The sequence below is a fragment of the Mya arenaria genome, chromosome 3, assembly GCF_026914265.1.
Source record: "Mya arenaria isolate MELC-2E11 chromosome 3, ASM2691426v1".
Taxonomy (NCBI): domain Eukaryota; kingdom Metazoa; phylum Mollusca; class Bivalvia; order Myida; family Myidae; genus Mya; species Mya arenaria.
Genome location: NC_069124.1, coordinates 65,932,122 through 65,951,222, shown reverse-complemented (window position 1 = coordinate 65,951,222; position 19,101 = coordinate 65,932,122). Strand labels below are relative to the sequence as shown.

The 19,101-nt window shown below is 36.0% G+C and overlaps 1 protein-coding gene across 1 annotated transcript; it reads right to left on the bottom strand.

Moving 5' to 3' along the window:
- Positions 1 to 4,975: 4,975 nt before the first annotated feature.
- LOC128226683 (ribosome biogenesis protein WDR12 homolog) lies at positions 4,976 to 18,007 on the bottom strand. Its single transcript, XM_052936663.1, has 10 exons — positions 17,887 to 18,007; positions 17,100 to 17,185; positions 15,784 to 15,994; positions 14,283 to 14,398; positions 11,815 to 11,972; positions 10,454 to 10,499; positions 9,373 to 9,602; positions 8,525 to 8,630; positions 6,882 to 7,014; positions 4,976 to 6,343 (listed from the first exon to the last, which is right to left on the bottom strand). Exons 1-10 carry the CDS (start codon positions 17,934 to 17,936, stop codon positions 6,196 to 6,198), a joined length of 1,284 nt encoding a protein of 427 aa, XP_052792623.1. The 5' UTR covers positions 17,937 to 18,007; the 3' UTR covers positions 4,976 to 6,195.
- Between the last annotated feature and the right edge of the window lie 1,094 nt (positions 18,008 to 19,101).

Sequence of the window (19,101 nt, the reverse complement as noted above, 5' to 3'; positions counted from 1 at the left end):
TTTAAAAGTTGGTCAAATGGTCAAAGTCAAGGGCATCCGAGGACAACATTGATGCTCATTTGCAAAAATGTAGACATGGTCTATATATCATTGCTGGAGCTTTAAGAATAAAAAAGGTCAAAAGGGGTGGGGCCAGCTTTGACCCCAGGGGTATATTTTGAGCCTTGTGGTGCCTTATTCAAAATAGCAAGTGTTTGCAAAGCTGGTTCTGACAAAATTATTTTCAAACCTTTCCCAATTTAAGTTTACCAAACCTGTGAACCCTGGGCGTGGCCAGTAATGACCCCAGGTGCATAACTTGAACAAACATTCACAACCAGTTTTGTTAAGATGAATGCGCGAACTACAGACACTTAGAGCTAAAAAATTGCCTTCAAGCTTTCAACAAGAACAAGGCAGAGTAATTCACAAAATCAACTGCAGAACCAAAAAGCAAATTGTCCCCCTGAATCCTAGACTTGACATGTACATGTAAACTTGGCTAAAAATAGAATTCGCTCATGCAGACCTGGCTAAAAATAGGTTAACTAAAAATAGCATTTCCTTAAAACTTTCAAGGCCTATAATCTAGGCATGCATGGGCGGATATGGCAGGTTTTCGAAAGGAACCAAGCTCTAATTGATATCTAAATACAGTATAAGTTTCATCAAGATACAATGAAGACTGTATCGCGTTAACAAGAAATTGTTTACAGACGCACGGACGCACATACTACGTACACATTACCATCGCATAAGCTCTTCTGGCCTTTGGCCACTAGAGCTAAAACTAACTAATTGCCTTTATTTTTTAAAAGCGCTTGTCTCCCCTATTGTTAGGTCGTTAGTGAGATATAATCAATGATTGGTATGAAATTTGTACTATTGGACTGGATACGAACAAACATAAAGGTCATCTACTTGTCATGATCAACCTGCATACCAAGTATGAAGATTCTGGATCCAAGTATGAAATTGCTGGGTCAAAGCGTTCTTTAGTCATTGAGCGGAAAGAAGTGTGACGTATAGAGTGGTGACCAACAAAAAAAACCTGAAGGTCACTATGACATTGAACTAATTACCTCAACATCAAAAGGGGTCAGTTACTAATCAAGACTAACTAGCGGAAGCCTCAATGTCACCTTGACCTTTGACCTACTGGCCTGAAAATCAATTAGGATCATCTGCTAAAAATGACAAACTGAAGTTCCTGGGTGCAAGTGTTCTTGAATTATTAAGCGGAAACCGTTTTTAACCTCATGGTCACTGCGACCTATACCGCAACCTTGACCTTTGACCTACTGATCCAAAAATCAATTGGGGTCATCAACTAGTCATAACCAACTGGAATACCAAGTATGAAGTTCATAGGTTATTGAGAAGAAACTGTTTTTTTCAACTCAAGGTCACTGCGACTTTGACCAATCAATAGGGGTCATCTACCAGCCCATGACCAACTGGCAAACCAAGTATGAAGTTCCTGCTAGTGCAACTGTTCTTGAGTTATCATTGGAAAATTCTTTCCTAAAGGTCACTGCGACCTTGACCTTTGACCTACTGAACCCAAAATCAATAAGGGTTATCTTCTAGACCTATCAAGTATGAATTTCCTGGGTGCAATGTATCTTTTAGTTATTGAAGGGAAACCATTTTTTTCACCTCAAGGTCATTGTGACCTACTGATCCCAAAATCAATAGGGCTCATCAAGTAGTCATGACCAACTGGAATACCAAGTTATTAGTTCCTCGGTGCAAGCGTACTCAAGTTATTCAACAGGAAACCGTTTATTTCACCACAAGGTCAACTTGACCTACTGATCCCAAAATATAGGACACTGCGACCTTGACCTTCTGATCTAAAAATCCTTGTCATGACAAAACTGCCATACCAAGTATAAAATTCCTGGGTACAAGAATTTTTTAGTTATTGAGCAGAAACCATTTTTCAGCTTTAGGTCACCGCCTACATATCTTTTCTCACCTGAAGGCAACCGCGACCGTGACAATTGACCTACTGATCTCAAAATCAATAGGGGTCATGTCCTAGTCATGACCAACTTGCAAACCAAGTATGAAGTTCCTGGATCCAAAGGATCTTCAGTTATTAAGCAGAAACTGTTTTTTTAACCTCAAGATCACGATAACCTTGATTTTTGACCTTCTGATCTCAAAATCAATAAGAGTCATCTACTGGTCATGACCAACCTGCATTCCAAGTATGAAATTTCTGGGTCTTAGCGTTCTCAAGTTATGAATGGAAACGAAGTTTGACATCATCCCGCATTCTTTGGGGGAGACATAATGACAAATGGTCAAGATGACAGACACAATCAACAACCTTATAAGAATGAATTTCAATAAACAAAGCTTCTGTAGTGCAGTTGTGTCATGATACGCAAAATTAAAAGAACAAGAGCTTTGACTTAGAAGTGAATACAATAACAATGTAATACTACCAAGTTTGGTCTATTTATGTCAAACCTAACTAAAATTATTCAATACATATGGTGACTTTGATGCTGCCCTCCCACCACCTGAAAAATGACTCAAGTAATTAAAATAACTTGATTTCCCATTATGAAAATGTGGTAAAAGATAAACAAATATGCCTTTGAAAAGAAATTAAAAAAAAATAAAAAAAAAAAAATAAAAAATTCAAGGGCCATATAGTATAGCCCTTCTTGTTTTCCCTTGGTAAAAAACTGGTTAAGAATGTAAAAATTTGCCTCTCAAAAGAAAACCAAAATATTCAAGGGACATAATTTGTATTTAGGGTTAAAATGGAGTTATGTTTCTTGTTGTAAGATGGTCGTAAATAATTTTGAATTTTATTAAGTGCATTGAATGAAAGGTATAGAAGTTTTTTTATTAAAATCCCAACTTAACCTAACTTTTACTTGTCTAAAACTTTAACCTAAGTCAATCAGGGGCCATAACTTGTATTAAGGATATGGAGTTATGTAACCTCATTGGGTGATGGTCCTGAACAATTGTGTAAAGTATTAAGTCAATTGAATGAAGGGTATAGAAGTTATTAATAAATATCCCAACCTGCCCTAATACTTTAAAATGAGTTCCATAGTCAATTGGGGGCCATAATTTGTATAAAAGATAATATGGAGTTATCTAACATCATTCTGTGATGGCTCTGAACAACTGTGTGAAGTATTAAGTCAATTGATTGAATGGTATTGGAGTTTTAAGTGAAAATCCAAACTTGCCCTAAAACTTTAACCTGCCCTAAAACATTAACCTAAGTCAATCAGGGGCCATAACTTGTATTAAGGATAATATGGAGTTATGTAACCTCATTGTGTGATGGTCCTGAACAACTGTTTGAAGTATTAAGTCAATTGAATAAAGGGTATAGAAGTTATTTATAAATATCCCAACCTGCCCAAAAACTTTAACCTAAGTTTCAGTCAATCAGGGGCCATAATCTGTGTAAAGAATAATATGGAGTTATCTAACCTCATCATGTGATGGCCCTGAACAACTGTGTGAAGTATTAACTCAATTGAATGAAAGGTATTGAACTTACTAGTGAAAATCCCAACTTGCCTAAAACTTTAACCGGATGCCGACGCCGGGGCGAGTAGTATACCCCACCTGTTCTTCGAATAGTCGAGCTAAAAACGTCAGAAAAAGGCAGTCAAAAAGCTTGGTACAACAAATGCAAATGTCCCCGAACTGTCCAAGTGTGCGGAAAATAGACCCAAACTAGAAACTAAATATTTCCATACTTTATTGGTATACATGTTGTATTTCTTGATGACAGCCTGGTTGCAGCGTCTGCATTTCACTGCAATTTGCCAAAATCCAACTGAAAAAGTGGCCATGCGAAACATGCTGAGGCATCAGGTTTCACACAATAATAATAGGAAATGGTAGATGTTTCTTTAGAGACATAACAACAAATAAAAGTATGTCCCCCCTGCTTTAAATGTTTGGACCCACATCTAACAAAAACATTTAAGGAGGTGCTACTAAAGAAGAATACTTTGTTAAACTGTTGAGAGATCAGGTAATTAACATGTTGATGACACTTAACTTTAGCGATAGTATCTAGTGATGGGATATCGGTTGGAGAACTGCAACCGATTATCGGTTGGAATCGGTTTTGCAAACCAATGCGATATATCGGAAAAATAATTGGTTAAATGTTATTTATTTTCATAATTTTCTATTCAGATATTTATGTCTTAAAAGTGACTGTTTTACTTAAATTCTAATGATCTTTTGAAAAAGTAAAGAACTTAAATTACAATCTGGTGTATACATAGCTGGCATTTGTGAGAACTGACTGGTATTATAGTGGTATATACCTCTGTAACAATGTACATATCTAGCATACAGCAAGGAAGTACAAATATTTAGTTTCTCAGGATGATAAAACTGTGATTGTCTGGAAGAAAATAGTCATTTTTTGGTAATATTATTGTAATGGTTACGTTAGTGATAAGTTGCACCATGTTCCTACTGCTTGTTGCTAGGCAGACATTATAATATTACTACCAAAAAATTACTATTTGATTTTAAGAGAAGCTAGAATGAATCAACTGACATCTTTTAGAAATGACACATTTCTTTTAATTTATTAGGAATTCAGTAACATAACATCTACAGCTTAAACTACTAAAACTAGAACTTTGCAACAGACTAGAAGTAAATATCTCTGTACAAACGCAACAAACTGAATTGTTTGGCAAAATACAAAACATTTCAAGCTTGGCAAACTACTTCAAAGTAATTAACACATTTTCACTTAACTTGCAAAACTTAGAAACATTACAATACTTAAGTGGTACAAAGTAACACTTTGTTTATTGTTTATGTTTACATTCTTTATTGTTTATGCCGTAACTTTATAAGGCCTTTACGTACTTGATTCTGCTTTATATACATGCTCTTTTTACACCCTTACATCTCAAGTTTGATACTTTTTATTTATGAAAAAACATCCCGTTTAAAACAAACAACAAATTTAAACACAAAGACAGTTTACAACTTATTTATAATAAAATTTTTCTAGATATTTAGTACAAACAACAGCATTATTCACATAAAAAACTGTTTTACACTTTAACATGTACATTGAATGTCACTGAAAAAATCAAGTTGCATAAAAAACTAAGTTCTTTCCACCGATATTACATAATAATGGATATAGAAATGTCACAGCATTTTTGTCTCTTGTCAACAGATAGATTCAGTCGGACATACCGTTATAAAATACGAAAATCTATCAAAGTTTTGCTAATTCTTTCGAACTTATTTTTTGACGCTATGGGCGCCGCCATATTGACAGTTGTGCCTAACTGTACGATGTTAAATCAATTTTCATTGGATAACTGCAACAAAATACTAACGCTTCATTGGCTGACCATTTGCCGGCATAGTTCGGTTTTAACCGTTAAGCATTAATCATGTCTGATATTTCGGATACTTTAAACTTTCGGACAGGCATGAGTTCTTTCTATTAAAGTGGGGACAATATATTAGCAAAACATTAATGATGATTACACAAACACAGCTCTTGAGTTCCAAAATATAATGCTGAAGCCTGACATTAAAATACTGGACGGGAAATTTCAAAAGATTCAACTAACCGGTGTTTTTGTAAGTCTTTTTACAAAGACGACAAATGGCGATGTTCATATTCAAATTGTCCTTCGTCGGTGGCAAATTCAGGGCGATCTTTTGAAATCCAAAGACCTTCCATACATAAGACTTAGTTTTGGATCCTGGGTGATTAAATATCTCCGACTCTCTATTGCCGTCTGCTAGAGCGGCCATTTTGCACGCTTTCAGAGTTATTTCCCATTCGGAAATCTTCGTTCGTACCCGCGAGTATTCGTACCCGCTATCGACTCGGAGAAAACACAATCGATTATCGGAATCGGTTGGGCTTTTCTAGCCGTTAATTGATTATACCCCCTAATCGGCCCATCACTAAGCGATACTGATTACTTATCGCATGAGCCAAATCTGGAACATTGCAGGCTTCTGAAAGAATGGAACATCATTCATTTGCCCAATGCATCTCAAATTCAGGGCTTAAGTATTCCTATTTGAAGATAGAAGATAAGATACCTCTTTTCATATAACGCAAAACTAACATATATGTTTGACACATTGCAGGTATTTGTTATTCTAAAAATGTGAATAGAACTTAACAAGATCAAGTTGAAAATTTATTATAACACAAGTCATTCCTCAAGATTTCTTGCCAGCCACATCCTCATACTGGAATATCTTCAGCTGATTGTCAGCCCCTCCTGACAGCAACATGCTTGGTATCGACCAATCAACAGCCAAGATCTTGTCAGTGTGGCCAACCAGATTATAGAGGGGGGCCTTAGGGCTGAAAACATAAAAGTCTTTACAAATGCACAGGAGAAGCACACCACATTTATTATGACATATAACACTGTCGATTGTTTTATTTTCGCAATTTTTTCCCACCATTTCATGATTTTGGTCAATTTCAAGAGGTTTTTAATTGTTCCACCATAATTATATCAAAAGCAAACATTGTAAAACTGTTTTTCTCTTTGTACTAAATTCACATCATGTTTGAGCTTCAAGTATTCTACAGTAATTTTACAATATCACTACATTATTTTCCAAACAGCCCTTGATTAAATCCTTGGCTTTATTCATACCTAGCAGGCATATTTAAAACCAGTACTGTTTTCTTCCCTAAAGGAGGCTGTTCTAAGGTCTACATCATTTTATGGCTGTCCACTAAGGAAGGCTCAAGTCAGTTACCAATATTCGCGCTCCTGTTGCAATACCTTCAAACTCAAAAACATTACACTGCCAAACGTTTCCTTCCAGTGATGGAGCTACATAAAGGAACATTCAATCTTTAACAAATTAATCTAGCTGCAAACTGTTACCTTCTTTGGTCCCAGAGTTTCATGAGGTTGTCGTATGAGCCAGAGATGAACTGGTGTCGGTTGGTGGGCGACCAAGCCACACTGGACACCCAGCCCTGGTGGGACGTGTAGGTGCTCTTCACTATCGACCCATCTGTAACAAGTAGGAAGTATGATACATGTAAGCAATGGGTTATTAACTTAAAACTTTACTTTTAAATGTCATTAAGATGACTACAAGAGTTCCAATTTTTTTTTTTTTTCAGCAATTATTTCACTCAACACAAACATTTTTCTTTACTAAGCAGAACGTTCAATCTAAAAAATAAACACTCTCATATAATGCATTCATTGCTACAGTTATCAACATTATCCAGATATCTGGGCCCATATTCATGAACACCTTCATTCAGAGTTTGAGGCTCACAATTCAAATGTGCAATTTTAAATTTATACATGTATGTAAATTCATGTTTGCTACCTATACACCAAGTTTCATCACAATCCCTCAATGTTTACTGAAATTATTGGGCGGAAACCAATGTTTGAGGAATGCCTGTCCGCCTTACGACATCCTCATTCTTATAACCAAGTTTTCGATGAAAAAAGAGTCTGTAAAACCCTACTTTTTCGTGAATGTGACCAGAGGCCTTTGGATTGTAAAAATAGAGACGTTATGCCATAGAATTGTTAATTTACTACAGTATTTTTTCCATTATATAAACTGCTATACATGTCCCATTAAAAGAATGTAGACAGTATCCATGACACTTGTGATCTCAGTCGTACAGGTATGAGTAGGCTCATGCGAGGTAAGCTGTAATGACAGTATCAGTGTTTAAGTCAGGTCAAATCAGCCTACAAAAACACTTGGAAAGAAAACAAGAGCTGTCAGAGAGATGGCGCACTTGACTATTCCGCCGCTTTTAAGGGTTGAAAAGTTTTGGCAAAACATGCATGGATCACTGTAAAATTAGATCATATTTCATTGCAATATATGATGTAATTGCTGAGATATTAACATAAATAAGGTTACATTCAAAATTCCAATAATAAATGGCCATTATTTGCAAAATACAGTTATCAAACTTGGTTATTCAAGTAAGTTGGGTGGTCGAGAACCTTTTTATAAAGTCTCAATGCAATACATCAAGTAGTTGCTGAGATATTAACCTATGTGTGCTAATATGCATACCTCAACAAGAATTTCTAAGTCAAATAATAGGGCAATTATTTGCATAAAATGCAAACTAGAGTTATCTCACTTGGTTAATTAAATAGGTTGGATGGTTGAGTACCATTGTATTAGGTCTCAATGAAATACATCAAGAAGTCGATGAGATATTAACCTACGTGTGCTAACATACAAAACCTTAACCAGAATTTCTTAAGTCAAACAATAAAGGCCCATTATTTGCATTATATTCATATAAGTGTTACCTAACTTCATTCTTTTAGTATGTTAGATACATGTAGTTGGGAACACAAATCCAAAGTTTCAATGCAATAAATGATGTATTTACTGAGATAATGACTTTAAGGTGCTTTAATACATGCAAAACCTTAACCAAGGTCTGACGCCGATACTAGGGTGAGTAGTATAGCTCTCCATACTCTTCATACTATAATCAAGCTAAAAGTGGCAAACAACATAATTTTAATACCTGAACATCTTGGGTCCCATAAGCGCACATGTCTGTCTGCCGAACCTGTGACCAGAAGCCCATTGGCAGGAGAGTAGGAAACAGACAGGAATACCTTGTTCCCTTGCTGAAACAAACAGCCAGTTAGTGAGAAACATTGCTGACACAAGCAGCCAGTTAGTGAGAAACATTACTGAAACAGGCATCCAGTTAGTGAGAAACATTGCTGAAACAAGCAGCCAGTTAGTGAGAAACATTGCTGAAACAAGCAGCCAGTTAGTGAGAAACATTGCTGAAACAAGCAGCCAGTTAGTGAGAAACATTGCTGAAACAAGCAGCCAGTTAGTGAGAAACATTGCTGAAACAAGCAGCCAGTTATTGAGAAACATTGCTGACACAGCAAGATAGTGAGAAACATTGCTGAAACAAACAGCCAGTTAGTGAGAAACATTGCTGAAACAAACAGCAATTTAGTGAGAAACAGAGGTTTAAAATTGTCACACCATTATTTAATCAAAAACAAACATCGTTAAATTTGTTTTTGCTACATACTAAATTCACATCCTATTTGAGGTTAAAGCATTCTAAAGTTATTAAACAGTATCACTCCAAACGTTATGAAAGCAGAAATATGAATGCACCTGAATGTCTTTGGAACTAGTAAACATGGATAGAGAAATGGTCTTCTGGTTAATAGAGAATAAGTAAAGATAAATAACACTGCAAGCAGATGAAAACACATATCTGTTTTTCTCAGTTGACAAACACATGACGATGCCAACACCAAGGCTAAAACAATAGTGAATACTTTTATGAAAAACACAAATATGAGAACAAATCACAAACCAACTTTAAAATCAAACACAGACCATTGTAGATTTCTGTTCTGCCTTCTCCAGGTCCCATAGTCGCAGTGTGTGGTCCCATGAGGCTGTGCACACTTCCTGGTCCCCGAGCCAGGTGACTCCTGATACCGCCTCTGTGTGCCCTGACAGGGTTAGAATAGGCACCCGGGTCTGAACTTTGGGGCCACTCGTCTTCTTTTTCTTAGCTGGTTTGTCTTCATCGTCACTAGGAGATTCCTCGGTTCTGTCTATCACTGAAATGTGTTTTACAAAGGATGTATTCAAGATCATGGTATTAGCATTGTAATGTCCTACTCACTTTTGATTTTACTAAAGCTATCCGCTGACAATGTGGTACCTCTTTTCTCCTCTCACTAAACATGCTCAGGATAGTAAGATAATGGCTTAGTTTAAGTGTAATTCTCTGTTTGCATTCTGCTGCAATAACAATTATCCGTAATTTATACCAGATGCGGATCATTTTTCAAGGTAAACAATGGAAAGTAATTATGACAAAAAAATAGTTAGATATTGAACTTTAAATGTATGAGTACCCTAATTTTACTCATCAATATTTGAAATGTATAGACCAAATCTATTGTACTGGATTTGAGAAATCAGAATAACTAATATTCTGTAAGCCTACAATAATGGTAATCATAATGTGCTCATTATAGTAATTTGAAACAAGAGACCAGACTTTCCTCCTTATTTATAACAATGGGCATTTACAAGTTCAAGTTTCATATTTACCAAGCTGCAATTTTTAGAAAAATCTCACCTGTAGGTTGCTCAACTCAACTCAACTCTTGCTTATGATAGGATCAAGCTAAGCTACCTATTTCTGTTTTTATTTATATGTGTATATTGTCTTCTTTTTAATTGTTTTGAGACGTTTATTGAAATTGTTTTAATAATGATAAGCTATGTTTTGGTTGATAAAATCAAGTTTAATTCAGTAATTTGGCTTCATAAAATGCAATACTTCAACCTGTTACACATATTAATAAGATATTACGAGACATTCGGCAAAAATCTAACATATTATTTGCCAACAATTACATGTTATCCATAAGGTAAAATTAACACTAAGAACAAACCATACCTGCGGACCACATCTTCAACATTTTGTCCCAAGAACCAGAGCAAAACTGCAAAAAGACAGGGTACATTTATTATGGTAAGACTTACATAAGTGCAATTTTTTCCTATTTATTTTTTGTCAATATCCATTACATATCAACTAGGAATACTTCCTTAATTTTTAAGGTACATTTTAGATGCAACAGGTTTTCCCTTACTCTCTGTATAGTTTCAACACTCAAACAAAAGCTGTCTTAGTATGTGACGAATGCCCCCGAATGTGACATTGACCTATGAACAAGGTCAGTACATGAAAAGTTGATCTTGCCTTTACGTGTCAAATACATATGGCAAGTTATTTTAAATTGCCTCTGAACATAAACAAGAGCTGTCACAGTATGTGACGAATGCCCCCGAATGTGACATTGACCTATGAACAAGGTCAGTACATGAAAATTTGATCTCGCCTTTACGTGTCAAATACATATGGCAAGTTATTTTAAATTGCCTGTGAAGATAAAAAAATATCACCCATACTTGACAACCTTCACAGCCCGGACACTACAACTTATACTCTATGTCCTTATATATGCTGCATTCCATTGTGAATATACACTATGTGTGACCTTGACCTTAGAGGTGCACGCGACCCATCGTCTTGGTATGTGGAACAAATGTGGCAAGTTATTTTAAAAATTATCCATACAAGGGAAAGTTACAGCCCAGACACGACAACCTATACTCTATGTCCTTATATGCAGCACTACATAGTGAATAAACACTAAGTGTGACCTTGACCTTAGAGGTAGGGACACGGTCCTTGCACGCGACACATCGTCTTGGCATGTGGAACACATGTGGCAAGTTATTTTAAAATCTGTCCATTCAAGGGAAAGTTACAGCCCGGACACGACAACCTATACTCTATGTCCTTATATGCAGCATTCCATTGTGAATAAACACTAAGTGTGACCTTGACCTAAGAGGTAGGGACACGGGTCTTGCACGCGACATGTCGTCTTAGTATGCCGAACACATGTGGCAAGTTATTTTAAAATCTGTCCATACAAGGGAAAGTTACAGCCCGGACACGACAACCTATACTCTATGTCCTTATATGCAGCATTCCATTGTGAATAAACACCTAAGTGTGACCTTGACCTTAGAGGTAGGGACACGGTTCTTACACGCGAAACGTCGTCTTGGTATGCCGGACACATGTGGCAAGTTATTTTAAAATCTGTCCATACAAGGGAAAGTTACAGCCCGGACATGAGTTATTGAGCCATACACACGGACGGACGGAAGGACGGTCAGACGGATGGTGCGATTTTAATATGCCCACCTTCGGGGGCATAAAAATTCATTTCTGACAGTCCTAACCTTGTCCCCTGACTGGTTTACAGCAATACAGTCAACACTGGCAGCATGACCTCGACAACAGTGGACACAGTCTACCTCTCGCTTCCCCTCATCCCATTGCCATAGCAACACAGTCTGGTCATGTGATCCCGACAGAAAACTGCTCGACTTTCCTGGATCTGCATATGGTTTACTAAATGCATTTTGTATCTACATATCTGCACTTAAGTTCATAAGTGTACAACACACCTGTAAGCTGATACTAGTCCACAGCCCATGCTGGGCTCCAGCTGCTTAAAACTAAGTTTAATATAATGGCAAAAAAGTTTTCTTTTGAAAAGGAATCAGATGCATTTCTATCCTGCTGTTACTCTTTCTTATGAACAGATAAAGGCCTGTCCGATAAAATTGTTCAATATCTTGGCAGTAGCACCCATGGGTCAAATGAATATGAGTTACATTGGTAATTGTGCTATGACTATGTATGAAAATTTATAGATGTTTGCCTTTTCAAATTTGATTGACTTCCCAGATTATCTAGTGTTTTTATTCTTTTTTATAAAAGCCATTTAAAAATTATTTATCCATCAAGTCAAGTCTTTTTACAGCACCTGTGTAACAATGCAACAAATGAAGCGTCATTTCATGATGCAGAAAACAGATTATATAACTAGGCTATCTTTAGAAACCATGTATATGTCCAGACATGGTACTAATTTGGAAAAAAAGGACAAATTGGAAAAAAACATGGTTATACAAAAAACAAGAGCTGTCACAGAGACAGCGCGCTCGACTATTCCGCCGCTTTTCAATGTAAGGATTGAAACGTTTAGGGGAAACATGCATGGATCACTGTTAGATTAGATTTCAATGCAATACATGGCGTGCGGAGATATTAACATAAATGTGGTTCCATGCAAAATTTTAACGAGAATTTCTAAGTCTAATAATAAAGCACCATTATTTGCAAAAAACAGTTATCTAACTTGGTTATTCAATTAAGGTGGGTGGTTGAATACCATTGTATAAAGTCTCAATGCAATACATCAAATAGTTGCTGAGATATTATCCTATGTGTGCTAACATGCAAGACCTTAACCAGAATTTCTAAGTCCCATAAAAAAGGGGCAAAAATTATATATTATGAAAGATAGAGTTATCTTACTTGATTTAATAAGAAGGTTAAATAGATGGGAGCCTGTGTGTAAAGTTTCAATGCAATACATGATGTATTTGCTGAGGTATTGACTTAAGTTGTTACATGCAAAACCTTAACCAGAATTTCTATGTAGAATAAAAAGGGGCCATTATTTTAATTTAATTCAAACTGGAGTTATCTTACTTGGTTATTTAAGTAGATTGAATGGTTGAGTACCATTGTATAAAGTCTCAATGCAATCCATCCAGTAATTACTGAGATAATAACCTACTTGTGCTTACATGCAAAACCTTAAGCAGAATGTCTAAGTCAAATAATAAAGGCCCATAATTAGCATTATATTCATAAAAAGTGTTATCTGGGAATACATATCTAATGTTTCAATGCAATACATGATATATTTGCTGAGATATTGACTTAAATGTGGTTACATGCAAAACCTTAACCAGAATTTCTAATTCGAATAATAAAGCGCAATTATTTTGCATTAAATGCAAACTAGAGTTACCTAACTTGGTTAATTAAGTAGGCTGGATGGTTGACTACCATTGTATAAAGTCTCAATGCAATACCTCAAGAAGTTGCTGAGATATTAACCTATGTGTGCTTACACGCAAAACCTTAACCAAAATTTCTAAGTCAAATAATAGAGGGCAATTATTTGCATTAAATGCAAACTAGAGTTATCTAACTTGGTTAATTTAGAAGGTTGGATGATTGAGTACCATTGTATCAAGTATCAATGCAATACCTCAAGTAGTTGCTGAGATATTAACCTATGTGTGCTTACACGCAAAACCTTTACCAGAATTTCTAAGTCGAATAATAAAGGCCTATTATTTGCATTATATTTAAATAATTATTATGTAACTTCAATAATTTAGTATGTAAGATAGTTGGGAATACATATCCAAAGTTTCAATGCAATAACTGATGTATTTACTGAGATAATGACTTAAAGGTGTTTACATGCAAAACCTTAACCAAGGTGTGATGCCAACACCGACGCCAGGGTGAGTAGTATAGCTCTCCTTATTCTTCGAATAGTCGAGCTAAAAATGGTAAATGAGTTTGTTGTGGACAGAAACACAATCATCAACACTTAAGTTCAATGTTGAGAGGATTTGTGTAAAGTGATTTTAAAATCATTAATATCATTGGCGGTTTAAACAGCAGACACATAAATCTGAAAGAGAAGGGCTTAATCATGCATATGGTTTAAGTTGAAGGGGAGGTAATTCAGCAATGACTGAAGGTAGAATTTTGGGATTTTGCAAAGCAACAATAGGAGATCCCCCAATGAGAGTTTGGAATGAGAACTCTGATTTACCATGTTGTATCCATTTAACACACTTGACAGGTTGTGTATGACCAGGAATGGTAAGTAAGGCGTCACCCTTGGCTGACCACAGGTGCAGGGTGTTGTCATAGCTTCCACTTAAAATGCTGGAAAATAACAGAAATTGTCTCTTCAAGAATTATTATTTTTTAATAGGGATGGCAACGAGTAGTAAAATTAATATTCGAGTACTCGGACAATCGTTCGATCGAGTACTCGGGTACTCGATTAGTCGGAAAAATTGATTATGTGTTCGCAAAGACAAGATTGTGTATACATGTATCGTTAATGACGTATATTGTGCATTGGTCGTATTATTGGTCATTTTCACCTTTAAAGTAAACTTTCATTACGTATTTTAACAAAAAATTATATAAAAAGAAAACAAATGTTGTTTCAGGCTTTTAATTTGTCTTATTCGTTTCATTTTATACAAGTTTGCACTGCAGAAATGAACAACAATCAGAATTACAATGAACGAAAATTAACAGCATATATAAAAATAGTGAACGAAATTCAATACGAAGTTCAGTTGTTTACTCTACAAATTATTATTTTTTAAATGATAGTTTTTCGCACTGTGTAATTCTTGTTAACCTCATCAATATTCATAATTCTTGATTTAAAATATCAACCAATCAATTGTGATAATCATTGCAAAAATAGTTAAAATACGCCCATTAAGAAATCAATTCTCGATACCCTTTCGCTCGTTAGCGTCCATTGTTTGGTGAAAGGTCTCTAATTGGTATGCAATAGGATTGTATAGGTGAAAGTACCGCTATCAAAACTTAGCTAATTGACATCAGTGCTAATTTGAAATAGGGGTCCTTTGTTGACAGTTTGCAACTATCACAACAACTGTCAACTAATTGATTGAGGTCAATTGTGTACACAGTGGGGAATAGAGGGACCGTAAATTGTCCTCTTGGCAACTAACCAGATCTGATATTTTGTCTGTAAATCGTGTATTTGGTGATTTTTATAGATTTTTTTTCATTTTTTTTCAGAGTACTCGAGTAGCGATTTGGTACTTGAGTACTCGGACGTTCGATCGAGTACTCGGGTACTCGTTGCCATCTCTATATTTAAACATTCATCACATTCATTAAATGATACATGTTTACATATATTTGTGTAAACATCTGTTGAACACAGTGGTACAGCCTAAATTTGTCATAAATACATCTATGGACAATAAAGGACATCTCAGAAAAGCAAAATTTTAACGGTGTTGTAAAAATGTTATTATACAAGCCTTTTATTTATAAGAATTCTGGGAAAAAAGGAGCTACAGAAAATATTGATGCAACTGTCACAAATAGTATGTTCTTCAATCTTGCACACTAATTTTTCAAAATTAGTTACATGTTAAACTCTTCAAAAGGGTTCTATGGTAATGTTAAACATTAAAAGTGTTTTTTGACAAATCTCAAATGTATAATTGATAGTGATTGAATTGTTACTGAGAACTACGTTAATCTACATGTACCAGTTGTTTGCAGCATGTACACAGCTGACCCAGTCATCATGGTCAAGTGAATCTTCAGGACGAGGGGCTGGGTGCCTCTCAACATATTCTAACTCAGCAACTGTTTCCGTGGAAACTTCTTTCTGCTCTAAGTGTTTCTCAAGGCTCACTCTCAGGAACTCGCCGTCAATCAAGAAGTCAAAGTCTATGTCTACATCTTTGTCTACGTTTTCTAGAAGAAAGTTATTTTAAATAAAATAAAAAAATCATAAAACAACAAATAAATGACAATTGAACTCCACATAGTGAATGAAGTTTCATTTACATATCTTGATTTTTTTTTATGTCTGACCAAGGCATACATGCCCTATCCCCAGACGGGTTGAAAAATCCCCTGGAATTTCTATACATCCCCCGGTCTCCCGCAGGGAGATCAAAATCCCCCGGAGTAAAAATAAATTAAAAAAATTTGAGAGATTTTACTTCGGGCAATAATGACAAAGTGAAAACACAGTATGTGAGTGAAACTGAATGTAAAGAAACAACTCCACAAGGGTGAAATGACTGTTTAAAAAAGGTTTGATAAATGCCAAACGGAAACTTTTACAACAAGTGATCAGTTAATTTGTATTAATGATGAAAGGCAAAGAAATATTACTATTTTGAAAAAGTAAGAAATTAATAATATTTCTTCTTTTTATTCCATTCTCTTATTGTGTGAACGTCATCATAGCGGATAGTATTAAGCTGAATTTTTCAAAAGACTTTGGAGGAAGGTAAATTAAATTGAATTGCCTCGAAAACATATTTTTCCATTGACATATTTTGTTCTGCAAATGCATTACACTATGGCATGACAGTGTATCATAAAACTATGATAAATCATGACATAAAATAATTCTGTATAATGAAAAAGCTACAGCTAAAGCTGTAGAGGTTTCCATAGCAAAATATATGTGAATACATTTTTTTTGTACTTGCATCGTAAAATACTTTGAAATTTCGCCAACTTAGACCTTTTAAAAAAATCCCACTGAATACTACCAAATTCCCCCTGAATTTCAGCCTTTCTGAACAAATCCACCTGAATTTTTTGCCATTTTATCATAACCTGTTTCCTCCTCAACCATTCTTGTTCAAAACCAGACTTGTATGCTAAATATACTGCCTTTTTCCACTTAAGTCTGTGAAGATTAATTAAAAAGCTAAATAAAAAAAGTAGACAAATCAAATCTAGATTGAACACCTCTTTGAAATATTCCCTTCCTTAGGTTTCATTTTATCTTTCTTTTCTGTTGTTGAAACTTTTAATGAAAAAGTAAGCTTTCCATACTAACCCTTGATAAGTCCATTGATAAGGGAGCTCAGATCACCAGTATTAACTGTCACAGGAACAGAAAACGGTGTGTCTGGCACTGAGTATCTGGAAAAAATAAGAATCAAATTATGAACTGCCATGATGAAATTGAAATGGGAAACCTGTTTACAGCATGCTCATTTAGATTCAAAAAAAGGTATGACATTGTCTGCATATTGACACCAGTTTGTGCCATCGCCATTAGTGTCCATTTAATTGAAGTTCTTGCCTTTCAAGGAAGCGCATACATATTATCATATATATATACAAGAGCGGAAACAGTGTGGCCTATGTGTCAGTGAACATGCTTATTTACACTAAACTTCAATGAAACTTTGTTAAAACACTTAAAGCGGTGTAGCTTTACACATATAACTACGATTTAAAATATTTTTTCTCCTTCAGAAATGTATATTCTACATGTAACAAGTCAGTTTTGCCCAATTTGGATGTTGTCAATAACATAGTTACAAATTAAATACTACAATTCAGCTTCATTTGATTAAAAACAAACTCGAAATTAAGATGAATGCAGAATTATTGAAATATACTGAAGTCTTGAATTACGTCCAAATGCTTATTTATAGACTGCAGAGAAGGAAATGTAATGGAAGATTTCCACATATATGTTGTAGGGGTCGCGAAAATGTATTACTACATTTATTATATTCTCTTCCGATGTATGACAAATTACAATGGACAAACAACAGTAATTTAAAAATACTTATATATTTTTTGTGATATTCTGTAACATATAAGATCCTAACTTTGATTGTTTGGTGAAAAATTTCACTTGGGCATGCGGTGTGTCTTCCATATTTTCGGTTACACTGCACTAAACAAATGGAGCAGACAACACTTTTCCGTACATCACTGAAGTTATCGCCCGAATTAAAATTTCAGCACGACATATATATTTTTAAGTACCAGAAGGATTAAACCGTAGCCGAGGAATTAACAAACCTCAATGATATCAATACACATCAAAGAGAGCAGCATATTTAAAAAAAACAAAACAAACTATTTTACCAAACCAAAGCATCATATTCACAAGTTTCAATTAATACAAAACCGATTAAAGTACAGTGTCATTGCGCATGGCCGTGTCATTCATTGCGGAAGAAAACACTAAATATACGTCTGTTTTAACATATTCAAAGTTCAATTTATGTGAAGGCTAGCTTCTCGTGTGGAATCATAATAAAATGTTTGTAAGTCTTTCGTCAAGCAAACCGGCCCAACCAAAACCATTGATGTCACAGCAACCTGACACAACCTACAACGCGGGATGTCAAAGCAACCCGGCACAACCTACACCGCGGTATGTCAAGCAACCCGGCACAACCTACACCGTCGGGATGTCAAGCAACCCGGCACAACCTACACCGTCGGGTGTCACATCAACCCGGAACAACCTACACCATCGGGAGTCACAGCAACCCGGGACAACCTACACCGTGGGGTGTCAAAGCAACCCGGCACAACCTATACCGTCGGGTGTCACATCACCCCGGAACAACCTACACCGCGGGATGTCAAGCAACCCGGCACAACCTACACCGTCGGATGTCACATCAACCATGACCAACCTACACCGTCGGGCGTAACAGCAACCGACACAACATACACTACCAGGTGTCCTAGCAACCCGGCATTACCTACACCGAGGGTTGTCACAGCAGCCCGGCACAACATTAACCGTAGGTTGTCACAGCAACCCGACACAATCTACAACGTCGAATGTCATAGTAACCCGGTATAACATTCACTGCGGGGTGCTACAAGAACCAGGCACAACCTACATCGCGGGGTGTCATACCAACCCGGCACAATTTACACCGCAGGTACGTGTAGTAGCAACCCGGTACAACATCTCCGGTTGTTATAGCAACCCGTCACAACCTACACAGCTGGGTGCCACAACAACCCGGCACAACCTTTACCGTCGGTTGTCACAGAAACTCGACACAACCTACAACGTC